We start from the raw sequence: 19,538 nt of genomic DNA on the forward strand, positions 1-19,538 counted from the left end.
TAACCATTATTTAACAGTAAATCCTTGAGAACTGTGCTATACGTGCATGCCAATGTTTATAAGGGTTAGAAAGTTGAATTCAGATTGTATATCCAGATATGAAAACTTATCATTGCACTACAGTATGTATGCTGCTCTAATAGACAAAAGCTGGAGTAATTAACTTTAAATAAATACATATAAACACTCAACACATTAGTGTGCTTTTATTAACTTTAATTTGCATAGGCATGTTTACAGGAACAGCAGTGAACCTTCAAAAGCAAAAGTGATTGTTAACCTGATTTGGACTTGCTTACGCTGACTGACTTCTATTATCCCATTACTTCCTGGAACAGAGCAGGTTCTTTCCATCAGCCTCCCACAAACCAGTGCACAATGTTCTGTGATATTACAAAGTGCATAAAATAGGATAAAAGGGGTTTCAAACCTCTTCTCATTCCTTGATTTCTTATTGCACAATGATTCTGTGGTATGATAGAGATATGTTCAAGGCACTATATGAATCTGACTGTTATAACCTCTTTAACTGACCCTTGTGATCATTACAGGTTGCTTGTTAATATATTATGGGAGTTAAACCACATATCTTAAGAAAAAAAGAATACATGAATCAGCTGATGATTCAAAGTAAACAGATGTAAGGCAGTTTCAAATATAGTATAAGGCATTTGATTTTGTTTCACTTGAACGTAATCAAATACTCAGTGTGTTTTGTTGTGTGTATAACTTGTAAACTTGTGTTAACTTTAATAAAGCTTTAAAAAAAATATATATATATTAATGGGAACTGTATCTGCACTGATGCAGTCAGACCTGCAGATGGAGCCACGCAGCAGAGTAGAGAACCTCCTTTTAATAAAGCTCTGTGACAGCAAGTGTGGGATTTATGTCGGACTCAGTTGGGAGAAACAGTTGTTATATGGATGTTACTGGTAAGGGCAACACAAGCAAAATGGTTCTTGATAAAAAATCAGGACCTCTATTGTAATTAGAGAGGTAAACTGGATGCCGATGAGGGGGTGTGAAAACAGTTTAACCATTATTTAACAGTGGATGCTGATGGAAATCTGTAAATGAGTCCAAGAACTGTGCTATACATGCATATTAATGTAATGATACCCTTACGGGGGTGTGCTGCATGTGTTCCCTTTCTTGGTTCTTGGTTCATTTACAAGAAATCTAATGATCGTAGTATACTGCTACATATGACAGTTGTTTCTCCCAGCTGAGTCTGACAGAAATCAGACTCAGCTGGGAGAAACCACAGACTGATGTCACAGAGCTTTATTTAAATGAAACATGTAGAAAACACTCAACACATGCAAGTGTGCTTGTATAAATTATTAATATTAACTTGCATAAGCATGTTTACAGGAACAGCAGTGAACCTTCAAAAGCAAAAGTGATTGTTAACCTGATTTGGACTTGCATACGCTGACTGACTTCTATTATCCCATCACTTCCTGGAACAGAGCAGGTTCTTTCCATCAGCCTCCCACAAACCAGTGCACAAAGTTCAGTGAAATTACAAAGTGCATAAATAGGAAAAAAATTCTCATTCCTTGATTTCTTGTTGCACAATGATTCTGTGGTGTGATAGAGATATGTTCAAGGCACTATATGAATCTGACTGTTATAACCTCTTTAACTGACCCTTGTGATCATTACAGGTTGCTTGTTAATATATTATAGGAGTTAAACCACATATCTTAAGAAAAAAAGAATACATAAATCAGCTGATGATTCAAAGTAAACAGTTATTAAATGATGTAAGGCAGTTTCAAATATAGTATAAGGCATTTGATTTTGTTCTCTCAGTGAATGTCTGTGTCACTTGAACGTGATCAAATACTCAGGATAAGCCTGACTGTCGTGGAAAATAATAAACATGCTGGGGTTGGCGATCCTGTCCACGACACTGTCATACTTGTGAACGGAGACGGTGCCCTTGGCTGGTGGTGTGATCATGTTTCGTTGTCCAAGGGCGAAATCTCCCGTCAGCACTCGACAGAGATACATGCACTTCTCTCCATTTTGATTCGGCCTGGAGTAGGTGTCTTGGGCAGAGTATTTAGCATCGACAGCAAAATATGTGCCATTGCCAAAACAAGCAGCTGAAAAGTATTGAGGTAATCTGTTAGGCACTTGCTATTATTATTTATATTTGTTTAGTTAATAGAGAAAAAATGAATAATGACTGTAGTGTTCTGAACGTCCATTTAAGCGTAATTCCGGTGTAAAATAATCCCAGGGTCTTTTTAGGCAAATGCACTCATCAAATAAGCTAACAAGACAATTTTTTCGTTTATGAACTATTAATGATACAGTATGACCAAACTATGATGAACTGCTTATAAACACTACAATTAATGTGATGTCTCACACAGAAATGATCCGTATTGAGGAAGTGTCTGACTTAACAATGCCTCATATTTGCAGCTTTTCTCACCGTTCTTTCCTGCGTAACTCCTGTTGAAGCCGTGTTCGTTGATGTAAGCCACAGTGTCGTGGCTCGTGCCATGGAAGAGACGTCTCTCGTTGTTCTGATGATTGTTTCTCTGCTCCATGTCACGCTTCTTGATCTGCAGGCTCTTCCACAATATAGGGTTCTGGATCCTCTCAATCTAAGAGGAGGGAAAAGTAAAACATGTATGAGTTTGTCTTACATCAACCTTTGTCCCTTAAGGACAAAAATTGTCAGCATCAAAACTGCCATAAAATTATATATTGACATTATTTTACACTTTCACTGAGTTCAATATTCTTTTTTTTTCTTAAGGATTTTTTTTGGGCAGTTTTTCAGTCTTTTCAGGCAGACAGGAAATGGGGCGAGAGAGAGAGAGAGAGGGGGGGGGGCGCTGCTTCGAGGACACAGGGTGACTGCTCTAACCACTGAGTCACCAGCTGCCCTATTTTAAATATTCTTTAACAAAACTTAAGTACTGATCATCACTACCAAATATTGATTCGTTTTCAGAATTTTAACCCTTTCAATGTCTGTTCACATAATGTTACTGTTACTATACTATAATAATAGGGAGAATTTTCCTTTTCACACTTTGGGTCATAGATTAGCAACAACACTGATTTTGATGCATTGCATCAAAAACTGTAGGGTTCCATATTACAGCAGCAATGCTCTCAGTGGAAACCAGGTAAACAGCATGTATTTGGCCCATTGGGAAAACATGAAAAAATGTCTCAATCAGGTTGAAAAGAGTAAAAAGTACAATTTAGAGGCCAGGGCTCTAATTTAATAGAACACATGATTTCATGCTGTAATGGCTGTGGAATCAAAACTCGCAGTTTCAGCGGCGATATTTTTGCCCTTCAACTGAAATTCCGGCGTAAAATCCTCCCAGGGTCTTTTTCGGCAATTACACTCAGCCATCAAGACAGTTTTTTTCGTGTAACGTTGATATCCCGCAGAGTAACTAACAGTCGCTAACACCTGGATGTGGCTAACACTGATTAGCTCAGGGCATTAAGTGTTAGTTAGTTAAACCACTAATCCTGCTCAAAATAACACCAACCCTCTGTAATAGCATGAGAAGAGTCCCTACACAGAAAACGAAGCACCAACAATGTAGTTAGTTTGTTTATTGTTTTTTGAAAGACTTACCAACTGGCCCCTGTACCAGCTCCTCTTGTAGTAAAGTAAATTCAAGTCAATTAGCAAATGCAATCCAAAAGGAAGGAGCCCATTGATGATTTATTCCAGCAAAACACGTAAACGTTGTGGTTCTGGCAGTTTGGTGAAATATAGGTTATAAATAGATGTAAAAGGTTTGGGAAAGTCCTAGACAGCATCTTTACCTGCAACAGCAACATGCTGTGTGACTGCTATGGAGGATTCCCCATCCCTCATCTACCGCACCGTACTAGAAACTTTTTTCCCATGTTCCCAGAGTAAATTGGAAGAGGCGACCGATTCCTAAATAAATCATCAATGGGCTCCTTCCTTTTAGATTGACTTTGCTAATGGACTTTACTATGAGAGGAGCTGGTACCGGGGAAATTTGGTAAGTCTTTTAAAACACTCTTTTAATAAACTCTTGGTTCACTAACTACGTTGTTGGTCCTTTGTTTTATGTGTAAGGACTCTTATCATGCTACTGCAGATGTTTGGTGTTATTTTGAGCAAAGTCAGTGGTTAAAAAAAGCTGTTTTAATGCGTTCACTTTAATGCCTTGAGCTAATCAGCCACATCCGGCTGTTAGGTACTCTGGGGGATATCTCTGTTAATAGCTTATACACGACAAAAATTGTCTCAATGGCTAATTTGGTGAGTGTATTTGCCGAAAAAAGACCCTGGGATGAGTGTACGCTGGAATTAGACTTTTAAGGGTCTGAGTCCAAAATTTAAAGAAAAACAACAACCCACACCCTTTCAAAAATGTATGCCAAATGCATTAACACAGCCGTGAAGATGATCCCTCATGAGGCACGAGTGTTGACTGCTTTTCCCATATAATGCATAAGCAAAAAATGATGACAAGTGATGATGGAGATGTGACAGGTGAAGGATTATTCGTTACAGACAGTGAACATTAAATGCAGTCTACCTTAATAGGGGTTTGTTGGCATGTGGCCTTGAACAGATTCAGGATTTCAGTGTGCTCTTCTGTCCCAGGCTTGATGGTGACAGCATGACTCGTGGTGTTGGCTGGCATTACATCCCAGTGATCAGGCGTGTCTTCATCTAGTGGCATTATAAACATACACAAACACAACCTTATTTGCAATATTTTTTGTAAAGCTGGCAACCAGATAACAATGACCATATAGTGGTCAGAGAGTTGGCATAAAAAAGCATGATGCAGTTCTCTTAATTCCAATTACTTCACTGACTAAAGTAAAATGCACTTTATTCTGAATTCATAATAAAGACAATCGGTTACTCTTGCATTATCGTGGATGTTGTGCAGGACATAGAAACCTTGCAACAAATTATCGTTTCTACTTATTAGATGACACAGGTAAGATACCTTTTAGGTTGTCAATACGCTTGATCTGCAAGGTGCGTCCCTGGTTATCAGTGGCAGGTCCCTTTGGCATGGTGACTGTGTAGTCTTGACCCTGGACTGTAACTTTTACGTTTGGCAGCTTCTTTTCTAACGCTTGCTCCAGCTTGAAGTTAGCCATCAAATCAAAACTCTGAAACTTAAGCCCTTGCTGCTGGTACTGCCAGTTTGCCACTGTGGCCGCCAGCTCCACTTTGGTCTTCAGGTCCTCCTTGTCTCTCGCCGCTCTCAGCATCTCATGGAGCTCATGGCTGACTTTAAGCACGTCCTTGCTGAGCCCCTCGATGGTGACTGACACTTTTTCCTTCTTGCGCTCAGTCCTTACTGTCACACTCTTGGTCTTCTGGATGTCAACAATGCGTTGGTGGTCTGCATCAGAGAAGGTAAGGATGGATTGGTCTGAAATGCAGATGCTGTCTTGCTCTTTAGATATCAGGTCAGTGATCCACTGCTTGGCTGAGTCTACTCTCGCCTGTGACTTGCCGCAGATGTGGAAGCAAGCAGGGTCCACTTTTAGAGCCTCAATGACAAAATCCCCTTCCGTCTGTGGCTTGTCGGCATTTCCACTATTAAATAATGCTGAAAGAACAAATTCCAAGATCTTTATTATAATTGAACATTAATAAGCGATTATGGCTTAAAGAACACAAGCCCCAAAATCATTATTTTTGCTGTACTTACATTTGATTTTGGAACCAATGCTTCCCCAGGTCCAACCCTTATCTTTCGGTTCAGTAGCTTCTCTTTGGTGCATACTGTTGTAGAACTCCTTTAACATTGGTGGCTGAAAAATAACTATCCGAACTGTCTTCAGGGGGCTCGAAGTGTTTTGGCTCACCACATCAACCACTGCGTCCAACATGGCATCGGCCACCTGCCTTGCCTGAACATTGCCTTGACCTAAAATGGTACAGCATCAATTAAAGACTTTGCAAGAATTGTTAATATGTGTGCAGCAATTCTGATATCTTATACAAGTCTGAATACACACTGAAGGACCTGTAATGTCCTAGTTTTAAACTCAGATACTCAGGTACACTCAGGTTTGAGGATAAATGTCAACTGTAAAAATGATAAACTCATCATAAATCTCACCTGTGCCGATGGCAGGAAAGGAGACAGAAGTGTATGCATTTTTCACACACATTTGGAGTGCATCTTTTACAACCTTGTTGATTTTTACTGGGTCCGTCTGTCCAGCTAAGTGCAGGATCTTCTTACACTTGAGGTTGCCTGGCTGGGTTATTATCATGCCAGTGTTGGGCTTGGCACCTAAAAGTGTGGACAGGGAATTTGAAAACCTTTGAACCTTGACAACCGTGCGTTTGAGTATTTAGCCAATACTTCCTTTTGGAACAATCTTCAGTTATGAACATATAATTCACTAAATAATTAACTTTTTTATTGATGTCATTACAGCACCAAGCAAGAGCATTATTATGGTGTGTTTGGTGTCAACTCTTCGTTTAAATGTTTCCTTACCGAGGTTCTGGCATTCTGTTTCAACAGTCTGACCAGCTGCATCCAGAATGGCCTTAGATACTCCTAGAGGAGAAAGATAAAAACACATCATCATAAACAAAATCAAAATAAAGTAAATACATCTAAATATAGATTGGAGGATGTGATAACTTGGGGGATTCATGTGTCAAATATTTTTTTCTACTACTACAGAGGGTATCTTACCTTTAAAGCATATCCACTACATGTAAATATGTATGTTTAATCAAAAAGAATATGAAATTATAATTATTCTGCAGTGTTGAACCATTCCAGTTATGGCTATACCTGACTTAAGAGAGAATGTGTCATTCGAGGAGTTGATGACGACATCAGTGGTCTCCTTGGTTATGTCTCCTGTGACAACCTGCACAGACACACTTCCCATTGTGGTCTCATGCATTCCTGAACTCGAGACAACTTTAGCAAAGGGACCTTGAGACAGTAGACACAAATAAAGACTTAACAGTGATCAGTGAACAGTGAAAAGTCAAGCTTTTTGTTAGAAGACAAGTGTATAACTTGATCATTACGCAACCATTCAAGCCACTTAATGACCAGAAATATTGTTATCGTGTAGTTTTGAGCTTCAGCTTTATATATACATCATAACAGCATGAATAGTTTTGTTGGTTGTTTAAATAAATTATTTCAAGTGTTTCAGTCCATAAATTAATGTTGAATCAATGTGGCCTACCTGGAATTTGTGAGGAACTTGTTGGCACCGGACCACCTGAGGCATTGGGAAACCTCTTAGTTAATTCATCACTAAAAACCTGGAGACAGAATCACAAAGATACCTGAAAACCAAACCCTCACAAATACCACAGCAAAGCAGAAGAAACATACTCAATTGATTGTGCTGTGCTTGTCATTTAAATTAATTAATACATTTTATCTCAGAAATAACAGCCTCATGGTCCCAAATTCTGTGACCTGTTAAACCACAGTTGGTGTTAAAACCAGTAACCACCAAATTAACCAGGACCAAAATCTTAAGGACTCATCTCACTGTGAAATTTGAATTTACTATAAAGTTTGTTCTTCTTTCCTTACCTGGATAGTTGGTGCATCTTGTGAGTAAAGGACAATCACAACCTTTTTCAGGTGCTTAGGATTTTTCTTACTGCTAAACGCTAAGATTTCATCCAACATCAGTGAGGCTACAAGGTCTTTTGGAAATCCCAGGTTCCCAGTGCCAATGGCGGGGAAGGATATGGAGGTCAAACCACTATCCTCTGCCTTGCCCAAGCAATCCTTGAAAATGCCACTCAAGGCCTGGAAGACAAAGTGTAAATGCTGTTACTATCAAGGTGCGAGATAGGCAAGGCAAGTTAATTTGTATAGCGCAATTCATCAACAAGGCAATTCAAAGTGTTTCACATAAAACATTAAAAGCATTTGGAGAAATAACACATAAAACATATACATTTAAAACATATAAAAGGTAACTTAAAATATATAAAAGATTTAAAATGCATTAAAATGTAATTGTTAAAACATTAAGATTGTTACAGTTACAAAAGTTACAGTGCAGTTTACTGAAAAGTAGCGGCAAATAGAAAAGTCTTCAGTCTTGATTTAAAAGAACTGAGAGTTGCAGCAGACCTGCAGTTTTTTGGAAGTTTGTTCCAGATATGGGTTGCATAAAGACTGAATGCTGCCTCTCCATGTTTAGTCCTGACTCTGGGGACATGGAGCAGACCTGTCCCAGAAGATCTGAGAGGTCTTGACGGTTCGTAGCTGAACAGAAGATCTGAAATGTATTTTGGTCCTAAACCATTCAGTGCTTTGTAAACCAACAGATGTATTTTGAAATCAATTATTTGACAAACAGGAAGCCAGTGTAAAGATCTGAGTACTGGAGTCATATGATCGACTTTTTTGGTCTTAGTGAGGACTGGAGCAGCAGCGTTCTGGATTAACTGCAGCTTTCTAATGGACTTTTAGGGAGACCTGTAAAGATACTGTTACAGTAGTCGAACATGCTGAAGATAAATGCATGGACAAGCTTTTCCAAGTCCTGCTGACGCATAAGTCCTTTAATCATTGATATATGCTTTAGGTGATAGTAAGCTGACTTTGTGATTGTTTGAATGTGCCTGAAGAAGATACTCAGAGATGTTCTTACATCTATTTACCAGCCCCGGCAACTCAGATGACTTGTGACCTCAAAATACAAATTAGCCAGATAACATGACATGCAGAGAAACAAAAGAGAAAAAAAGTAGGTCTGAGGTATATTACTCAGATCACAGACCTTTCATCAAATTCTGATCAGAGAAGTCATTTAACCCATAATGTACAAGAAGTAACACTTTACCTTTTCAGCTGTGCCTTTTCCATTGTCCCAAGTAGGTGCAACTGCATGAAAGACTTGTTTGCTCTTCAGCTTGCAGCCATCAGTAACAATGACCTCACCAACGTCTCCTTTAGAGTTATTTGCAATTATCAACTGCTGAAGTTTGGGTCCAGCCGCACTCAAGATGGCATTTGAAACTGCCCCTTTGTTCAGTGCAAGATCTCCAAACACAGTATTCACGGTCACCTCCGTCTAAGAATGTGTAAACAGATTGTTATCAGATGCTTGTCCTTCCATTTCACAACATCTTTACTCTTTCGATGATACAACAGTCCAGAATCAGTTCTGTAAGAATCAGTCTGAAAAGAATAAGGCTTAGTCCACACAAACACAGGTATTTTTAAAACCAACCTTTTATGGCCCCCGGTTTTAAAAAAAAATTGCCGTCCCCACCACAGCTGTGATAAAAAATATCTCCGCCCACATGACACAGCAAAAATTGCCTCAAACAATGTCATGCACATAACCAAAGAGGAAGGTAGCTTTAGCACTCCTAACAGGAAGGCCATTTTAGCCAATCACAAGACTGGGGCTCTGTCTTCCATAACAGCAACTCCGTCAGCTGGTCACGTCTAAAGTGCTCCAAAAGTCTCCATGGATACAACTTACCGTTTACCGTTGCACAGTGTGAAGTCAAACAATGTCGATAGAAATTGCGGTTTTCCTGTCCAAACATGACTACTGAAACTAGACTTTTCAGAAAAGTTCACCCTGGTATCAAGGGCCCAGAACTGTGGTTAGATTAAAGGCCAAACCGTGCCAAGGCATGGTTTCAAAAACACCTGTGTCGTATGGATGGTCCCCAATTCAAGCCCTATAAGAGCATATTCTATTATGGGGACATCCTAGAGAGGATAGGGTCAATAGCTATTCTAGTAGTATGTAGTTCCTCTGTAGGAATGTTTTATTCTAAAAATGTCTGCTCCTAGTAAATGATAGCAAAAAAATGAAATTACCGTGGCATTCTCAATATTTCCTTTAGTGAGAGTAATGCCCAATCCCTCTTTGGTCTGCACTTGACTCAAGCAGTTTGGGTCAGATCCAGCATGATTCACAGTGGGAGAGTTGGATATTTTGGAAGGCACAGTTGGTTGAGAAAGACTGACACCATGATTTCCAAACTTCTGTCTGACAGCTGCCTCCATTGCCTGAACAGTACTGTCGTCAGTGTTCACAAAATGGATCCTCTTCAGGGTGTTGTCATCACACTCATCACAGTATTCCTTCACTGCTTTGATGATGGTGACTGCACACAATTGGAGAGGAAAGCCTTGGTTTCTGCTGATGGCGGGCAGAGCCACAGAGATGCAGCCATTCTTTTCAGCAAGTTCTAAACTTCCTTTAACTGTCCTTTTCAACTGCGCTAGAGGCTTCTGGGGATGAGCTCTGTCAAACTTGGGTCCCACTGCATGGATGACTTTTTGGCAGCAAAGCTTCCCCCCCGCACCAGTTATTACACAGTCTCCGGGCTTGAGCTGTCCCTTCAAGTTAATTAGTTTGTCACATTCATCCTGCAACTGAGGGCCAGCAGCATTAAGAAGTGCTCCTGCAAGACCTCCATTATGTTTCAAGTCCTGATTCGAAGCATTGACCACTGCATGCACTGGGTAGCTGCACATATCTGCCTTGCAAACAGCTATTTCCACTCCATCAGGTGTCTGAAGCTGATACACAGGGTTTGGTACTTGACCTTGGGCCAAGTTGTCCTGCCCACCAATAGTCTCATCAACCAGCTGGACGAGGCAGCCAGTTTCATTGAAAAGTGACGAAACATACATAGCTTCTTTATCCTGGAAGAACTTCCTCACTCCAGGCATAGAAACTCTTAAAATTTCAAAGAACACAGAGGAGACCAGGTTTTCAACTAAGGTCTTGCATTCTGCCACATCAACCCTAGAACCACTTAGACAAATGGCCTCCTTTCTGTAAGACACCACCACTTTGTCTTCTACTTGTTCCAACCAACGTGTGTCAGGTTTTTTAATGTATTCAACTATGGTGTTGGGCTTGACCACTACGGTTTCTTCAATGTGAGCATTCTGTGTTAAAAAGTCATCAAGTTCACTGCTCACTCTTATGACACTATCCTCTTTGCCAGACACCACAACCTGTTGACCTGTGGTTTGGATTTGAATTCTCATGCATGACTTATTGTCGGCATTCTCTAACTGACTGACCAGGTTCTGCCACTCTGGCTTCTCCATGACGTTACTATCTTCAACATCAATGTATCGAGATATTAGCAGTCTCCCCAAATGCTCTTCGGCATCTTTCAGATCTCTGTCAGAAGTAGCAAGGAGCTGCACCCTGTGCGCATTGATCTCAAATGCTGCATTTATTCCATTGGATGTAAGGAGAGACTCTGTAAGCTCCTCCTGTATTTCATCCTTCAACAAGTCAAGCACAAAGGTATCTATTTCTAAATTCTGTCGTTTTAATGCAAACATTGCATCGTATATGACTTTGCTTGCTGCTAAAATCTCATCCCTAAAGCCAGTGACTATCAAATCTGGACTCTCTTCCCTAAATGACATTTTGAGTTCTGGGTACACATGTAGCAGCTTGTCCTGAAGACCATCTTGACATAGGATGTGGAAAATCGACGGTGACACTTTGATCTTTTGGGTCACACTCAATTTCTCCCTCTGCATCCTTTTGACAATCTTGTTTACGACTTCACAAAGGGTTTGCTCTAGTCTGTTGACATCAGCCACCAGACCAACCACTGATAAGACACCACTGGCTCTATCAGGCACTATGATCACGTCCTCTTTCAGTAGTGTCTGTCTGATCTTCTCCTCAGACTCTTCCCATACCTCTGACTCTGGCTGAAACTTCAGGGATTTGAATTTTGATAGAGCTTGTGCAAATGCTGACTTCACAGTATCTCTCCACTCACTGATGGTGGCTTTGGCATCCTTTTGCTGTAGCAGGGAAGATACAGGGCTCAAGCACACATTAGATTGATCAAGGTTTACTGTGCAGAAGTCTTTTGCCAACTGACTATGAATTGTCTCTGCTGCTGACTTATTGTCATTGAGGTATTTCCATAAAGCGTTATCAATGGGTTCAGAGACAGCAGCAGGAAGTTTAAGTGAAGGCCTTTCTTTGCCATAGAGAGCTGTTCCCAAAGATTTGTAAAAGGGATACACTCTGATCTCTTCCTGCTTGATGTGATGCTTCTTCTTCATGATTTTCTGAACAGCTATGGGGAAAAAGTACAATCAGATATTACATTGTCAAACTGGAATATATATAAAAACAATCTGAAGACAGTAATGTTGAATGTATATGGTAAATGCGCTACCTTCATGGCCTTTAAAGGTGAAGATGATGGACTGTTCCGCTTCATTGAGCGCAACATTTTCCACATCCCCACCTGCATTCTCAAAATAAAGGCGGAGGAGATCTTCACTAAAGTTTTCTATGTCTTCAACTAAAACTTCCTCTGTGGCTTCAAGAAGCCGAACTGAGAGTCCCTTCTTTGTGAACGTCCTGTTTTGGGGGCATCTTGTCACAAAATCTGTGTTTTCTGTTAAAAAGTGATAAAAAGTTAAGGTAGTTAGGAAATCAAACTTTCATAAAATAAAAAAAACACATCAATCTTCTAGAGAGCTTTGGTAAGACGAGTTGAAGGGTATATATTGGGGGGAACTACAAAAGTGATAGATTGGAAACGTTCTGTTTCCCTAAAGGGAAGCAGTGCTTCCAGCAACGTCATACATAAACACATCCAGTGATTTGTAAGCCAGTGTTTGGTATACACAGTGGATTTTTCTATTAGCGATTAGTGTAAACTTATATTGGAATGCATGGAATATCTTAAGTCTATTGGAGGCCTGGTGTTGAACACGGTTTGGGCAAACACCCATGGCCCTCCAGAAGCCCAAGAGGCCTCCAGTTGTATGCATAATTACTGTTGATTTTTCCTAATCCAATGAATTTTTAAAATATGCACTGATCAGTTACAAATTGTAAGCACCTTTTTGTAATGTGTAATGTACAGTAAAGACTATGAGAACCAAGATGACCCAGTGGTGTGTAAGGTCATCCTATGACAAATAAACAACAAAGCCGAACATTATTTTTCCAAGAAGTGTGAAAATAACACCAGGGGCCCCATTTTTAAGGGTGGCATACGCACAGAAGAGGGTGCACGCCACTTTCTAAGCAAACTTTGGGATGTTTAAAAAGCAAACTTGATGGGAGAATGTGTAGTCCTCCACGGAGAAATGAGAAACGGTGAAACTGACACCAGAAGCATTAACCTGAGAAACTGTGAAACTGAGACCATTGTGTAAAATAAATTGAAATATTGCCTCTCATTAATCATATGGAGAATTCACAAAAGTCAGTGTTACAATTAATACACAAACAGCTATGTGATCGATTCTCCCTGAAGTGCAAAAAACCACAACAATATGTAGGATTGTACATTCAAATGAGGATATATTTGAGCAAAACCCTCATAACTCATAAATATGTTATGCAATTATTAAACAATACTTGCATTGTATGGAGTTTATTCTAATAAATAATACGGTGAACAGGACAAAAATGTTTACACACCAATGCGGTTATGGATGCCTCCATCTGGCAGATAAAATCATATATTATTGTGTTTTAAACAGCGTTAATTTGTATGGCTTCAGTTTTTTTTTATTTTAGTTTGCTTTTGAAATAAGATTAGATTAATTCCCACACCTGTAGCTTTTTAGATACGTAGAAATGTATAAAAAGGCACGCCATCACAATGCGTAATGACACGCACTCATTGATTTGCCACTGTTAGAGGATGTGGAGAATGTCAGAATTATGAGGGACCGAGTCTTCAGACGGCAACAAGATTTACTGACAAATGAGGACGAGGGGCTTATGAGCCGGAATCTGGATCTCTGGGAACAGGGAAATAAAAAAGCACAAGGTGCAGCAATGTCCTATTGATTATTGACTGCACTCATGTTGCTATAAGGGACAGACAATGAAAATGCTCTGATTAATCTATTTCTAATATTAATAATGTCCACACTGTGCCCTCCAAACAACTATTATTTTTACTTTTTTTCCACCTGTCCTACAAGAACGTCAACTTCACATTGATTGTTATGCTGTTTTTTGCTTTCCTCTGTGCGTTTGTCATGGTTCCAGTATCAATGAATATTCATTTGGGGTGTTTCACTGACTATTTACAGGGATCTATGGGTTTGGCATTAAGCCGACAAAGCTGTGCTATATTTATTATTGATAGTGGACAGGAGTGCACACTGTTTTATTAAAACTGAATATTTTGTGTGCACGCACTTCCTGTACGCCTACTCTTGATGGGAATCCTAGGCACAGTTTTAAAAATGAGGCCCCAGGTCTTAGGTAACACAGCCCACTTTGTTGCCTAATTAAATGTACCCTGGAGTCTACTGGTATGGCGGAACATTTTTTTTAATGAGCGGCTCTATCTCAAGCACATACAGGAGAACACACATGCATACACTTGTACCAGCAGGTGACTTGATACACAATCCTGCTGATGGTTTCACAATAATTCACTGAGCAGTGGCAGTAACGCTGCTCATTAGTGGTCTGGAAAACTGCATGAATCAAGAGACTAATGCCATCGGCTGTCTATTAATGTATTTCCTGAATATGTTTTCTCATACAACAGCAGGTTTGCGTTATTTGTAAATGATGAGGTGCGATAAGCCTGTAAATGTTCTCATTTGTCCGGGTCATCGTTATCCCTTAAGCAATTTCAGTCAAAAGCGGACCAGTCCCAGCCTTGTCAGCTGCGTCGAGAACTGAGGAAGCCTCTTGGATGAGAGGTGAAACATCTTCCTAGAAAGATAACCAAGTCCAGTTGCTTTTGACTGAAATTGCTTTGATAAATGATGAGGTATACTGGGGATTATACAGGTGCATTCTTAATTGTTCGTAAAAGGAAAACCTTGGCATAGATTGAGCTTTTTTGAACTATTAACACACACACACACAAGTACCTTTTCCACTCTGGAAAGTCACCACAGCAGAGGAGATGTCAGGAATGATTTCCACAGTAAAGTTCGGGGTGGCAGATAGAGAGTCAGGATCCTTTAAAATGTTCTCCACCAACATCTCCAAAAACTCCTGGTTTAACGTCTCTGGGACATTTCCTAAAGCAGCCGAAGTGGAGCACGGCCCTTCATCTGCTGCCTTATCGTCTCTGCCTTTTGTCCCCGTCTGAACTTCGACTGCAGTTGTGCATTCATCTGTGCTTGGTTGTTTGTTGTTTACATCAACATCCACTGTTAATGAGACATGAAGGTTAAGTGACTGAACACACAATTTACACTAAACAACCAATTACCATAGCCAGTCATGAAGGAAATCTCTATTTGTCTGAAGTTAGAAGTGTTTTTTAAATGTTAGATTTATCTACGCAGCTACTTAAAAAGATTTTCCTACACCTAATAGAAAAATGCAGCACAGTTTTTTGCATGTCTTTATAGTCTTGTGCTCACCCTGTGAACAGGGAGTGGCCAGTCAGCCATTTTAGATAGATCATTACTGTGACTTACAAGTGAGCCACTGCTGGGCTGTAGTAATTTATTTTCATGTTACTGATGTTTGTATGACATTTAACCAACTAACTAAATTGGCTATAATTGACCAAAAGAAAAAGGGAGAGAGAGAGGGAGAGAGAGGGAGAGGGAGAGAGAGAGAGAGAGAGTGAGAGAGAGAGAGAGAGAGAGAGAGAGAGAGAGAGAGAGAGAGAGAGAGAGAGAGAGAGAGAGCGCAAGCAAGTGAGCACACACAACTGAAACAAAAAGTGAAACTAACTTTATTTGTGTGTATGTAATGTACTGGTTCAAAGCCCAGCATAAAAAAGCAACCATCAGTGAAGTTGATTGATGTACGATTGTTAACCAACAGTAAAAACATAAAAAGTCCAGGTTGAAATGACAGCAATACATTAACAAGCTATCATTTTTGATAATCAAACCTGGAAGACAAACAAAGTGCCTACAGGCGCTTTGAGAATCCGTTTATGTAAAGACGGTTAAAGACGGTTAGATATAGATATAAGATATATATATATATATATATATTGTGTTATATATGTTTTCTTTGCCATAACCAATATAATGTGAGACAAGGAGGTTCTGTCCGGGGAGGCCCAGTAGAGCGCCAGGAGGCGCTCGTTGAGAGGGGGGGTGGGGTGGGGTACTGTCGTGATTGGATCAGGACAGTCTCCCTCTCCTTTTTAGTCGTTGTTTTTGTCTCCCTCTGTCGGTGTTTTTCTGTATGGGCTCCCTTTCTGTTTCTCTGGATTTGAGTTTGTTTTCCTGGCAGGTGATCCTTGTTAACATTGATCACCTGCCACTCTGTATATTAAGCTGGTCCTGAGCCTCATTCGGTGCCGGATCATACCCTCAACATACCCAGATGTCTCCCTGCCTACCTGTCCTCTTGTGTCCATTCCTCGTGTCAGTTTGTACCAGTTCTCTTCTTGTTTTTTCCTTTGTTTTTAGTAAACCTTTTTGGAAATAAGTTTATTAAATTTGTTAATACCGTCTCCTGAGTTCCGTGTCTGCATTTGGGTCCCATCCGCTGTGTATTCTCCGTCACCCCACGTGACAAGTGCTGCAGTAAAAATGATCCCATGTTGTCACGACTTTATGTGGCTGTCTGACCAACATGCAAAAACACGAAGTCTACGGTGGCCCTGAGAGCTCAACACACTGCATTTTAAGAAAAAACATGCAAACGGACACATGGAAACATCTTGACCAATTTGACAACATGTGCAGTGCAAAGCAACTAGAGAAAACGCACTGCACGTAGCACTGCAATACAAAAGAAATTGTTTCCGGGGGACACTAAAACGTGATGCACATGGCTGAGAAATGTTTGGGTTGAGTTCCAAATGGCATGTGTTTCCTCTTAGTATGCAGCTGCCCTTAAAAAGTGCATACTGTTGTATACAGCATACACATAATTGAGGCATATAACTTCTTCATAACATGGCACCTGGAACTTTGTCCCTCTCGTTTATATATGCTGCACAAATGATTGTGAGAAAAGCCAGAAAGGCATGCACGCTTGCGTACTGCGAAATCTGACCAGATGTAGTCAAGCGCCGTATTTTAGGCTTATGGCATTTGACACATGTTCCAATACCCATACGGACATAATTTTAATATGTCAGAAAACATTTAGTATGTTTATTCTTTTAATAGAATATTGGGACAAACTCAATCTTCTTCTGGCATGCTAGCATACTTTCTAGTATGGTATGCAAGGGTTTGTTGGTTTATGAAGTCAGCTATCTGTCAGTAGCGTTGTAATATGAGCTTAATTGTAGTTACGTTTTTCGTTTAACATTCTGATCACATTCTGATATCACTGCAGACATCCTCAGTTAATAGCGTAAGCCTTTTGCTTATCATTATACTATCTCAACCATGTGATCATCATCTGAGTGTATCAGTGCCCACTGGAAACAGTTTCTGTTGTGCACTGCAAATTGCATGTTTCTCTATTTGCAGTGCTTTTTTTTTAAAGGCTGCTCATGTGTTGACAAATTGGGGAAGATATTTCTTTATTAGCTTGTGTATGTTGATGTCTCCACGACCCGACCCCGGATAAGCGGTTGAAGATGAGATGAGATGAGATGTTTATGCCTTTTCCTAACTTGCATGGCACTGAGCTCTCTATACTATACTGATCTTACGGACTACTGATTAAGAAAACATTTCTTTCTAAATGAATGAATGCACTCCTGCTTTCACCTCAATTTGGTTTGAATGGTGGACCGCAAAGTTTAAATAATAAAAGTTGTTTAGTGCTTGTTATATCCAGATATATTTATGAAGCTAATTTAGGTTAATTATTTAAACTTACACTCAAAAACAACAATTTTAACATATTATTAGTAGACTATATTAAGTTAAAATGTATTTCAGAATGTATATATCGACTAAAAATAATTTATATTGACATTATAATTTAATGTGGACACTGTAAAAATAGATAAAAAAACTGTTTATGGTATATTTCTTTTTTAGCTACCATAATTCCCTTCATAACATAGCCTACAATACATATAGGCCTACTGTTCTACATGAGATGGCGTGTGTGTGTGTGTGTGTGTGTGTGTGTGTGTGTGTGTGTGTGTGTGTGTGTGTGTGTGTGTGTGTGTGTGTGTGTGTTAGAGAGAGAGACTTTGCCCAAAAACAATCCCATACTAAAAATAAGTCAATCTTTATCTCATCTAACAAATATCAATCTTACAGAGTAGGACACATTATTTACTGGAGTACTTACAGTCCTTGTTGAGTTGGTCAGGTGGAGTGTCCTGCGTAGGATGGAAATAATGTTTTAATCACTTTGACGTTTCATATAACCACTTTCATGCGACACGATGCCCTCAAAGTTTGGAAATGAATCCAGACGGGCAAATAATTTGTTATGTTGCAAAGTAATAAGTCCATTACACAATCCTTTCTTATTCTTACTCTTCTCAGGTTTTGCATTGTTACCTCTGGTTTGGACTAAGGTTTCACATCCAAACAGCAGGAGCTGATCATAGAACACATGATTATAAAACAGACATACATTACACTAGGCCTAACAGGTGTCTCAAACTAATCCAGTAAAGGGCCGCCGTGGACACACCTGATGAACACACCTGATCCAACAAATCCAACTGTGTGAAGGCGATTCAGTTGGTTGAATAAGTCTAGTCAGGTGTGTTCTTGCTCGGTTGGCATTAAAACCTGCAGCCACAGCGGCTCTTTACTGGACCAGTTTGACACGACTGAATGAGCAGTGCGGCCTTGGGAGTTTATGATTATCCATATGACTCCTGAGACAGCAGCTGTACGGCTAGCTTCAACCATTTGTCTTTTACAGCTCTCCTCAGACTGATCAGAACAACAGTCCATGAGAGTCTGAATCATAGACAGTAAAAAATATACCCAGATAAAGAGGAATAGTTGAATTGTCATCATTGCTATTTCATTTGAGAATAGGGCAGGAAGTGAATGTTACAGGGATTACAGGAAGGGATTGACTTGCTCCATGACCAGGATGCTATGCTTGCACATTACAATAAGTTATAACATTACAATAAGTTATCAGATGGGGCTGTGGGTGTCTCACAGATACCCTCTCACCTGCGTCGGTGTCTCCTCTGCAGGTAAGCGAACCGTCATCTTCAGCACGCATTTGTTATCCAGACCTATCTGATGCTCCTCTTTCCCCAGAACATGTAGCTGATCTGTGAGAGGGAAGAAACATCCAATCACTCTCACTTAAGAAGTCGACACCTTTTTATTAGTTAGTTAGATACTTAGTTTTGGTTGTCAGGCTGCGGTCTAGTTTATCGGGCCGCACTTACCCTCCTCTCTGCGGAAGCGTAACACCGCCGTCCTGCTGCCGTTCTCATATTGAACTTCACAGTCGCCGCCGTGAGCTTTCCTACTCTGAAAGTATTTCACTAATTTATTTTTCAGTCTCGGTACTTTGTTTTCTTCGAGTTCTACGAGCAGAGCGTACGTATATGCGTCCGCCATCGTTGCTGGCCCACCGCCCTCTGCCTGCTTTACTTTCACTTTTGTTTCTTAGGAAATGACTTTGTTTTCGACGTCGCAGTCGACTGGAGTCGTTGTTACTGT

At 40.0% G+C, this 19,538-nt stretch overlaps 1 protein-coding gene across 1 annotated transcript; it reads right to left on the reverse strand.

Annotated features, from left to right (window-relative positions):
• Positions 1-285: 285 nt before the first annotated feature.
• LOC310953169 (protein mono-ADP-ribosyltransferase PARP14-like) lies at positions 286-19,502 on the reverse strand. The gene is made up of 17 exons (XM_083922114.1): positions 19,262-19,502; positions 19,038-19,141; positions 18,187-18,217; positions 14,880-15,164; positions 12,197-12,421; positions 9,846-12,094; positions 8,851-9,081; positions 7,584-7,805; positions 7,225-7,303; positions 6,816-6,962; positions 6,510-6,572; positions 6,123-6,299; positions 5,709-5,927; positions 4,992-5,606; positions 4,569-4,705; positions 2,453-2,627; positions 286-2,117 (listed from the first exon to the last, which is right to left on the reverse strand). The coding sequence occupies exons 1-17, from the start codon at positions 19,434-19,436 to the stop codon at positions 1,834-1,836; spliced, it is 5,418 nt and encodes a 1,805-aa protein (XP_083778240.1). The 5' UTR covers positions 19,437-19,502; the 3' UTR covers positions 286-1,833.
• Positions 19,503-19,538: the final 36 nt, after the last annotated feature.

Source organism: Echiichthys vipera, assembly GCF_963691815.1.
Source record: "Echiichthys vipera genome assembly, chromosome: 10".
Classification (NCBI taxonomy): domain Eukaryota; kingdom Metazoa; phylum Chordata; class Actinopteri; order Perciformes; family Trachinidae; genus Echiichthys; species Echiichthys vipera.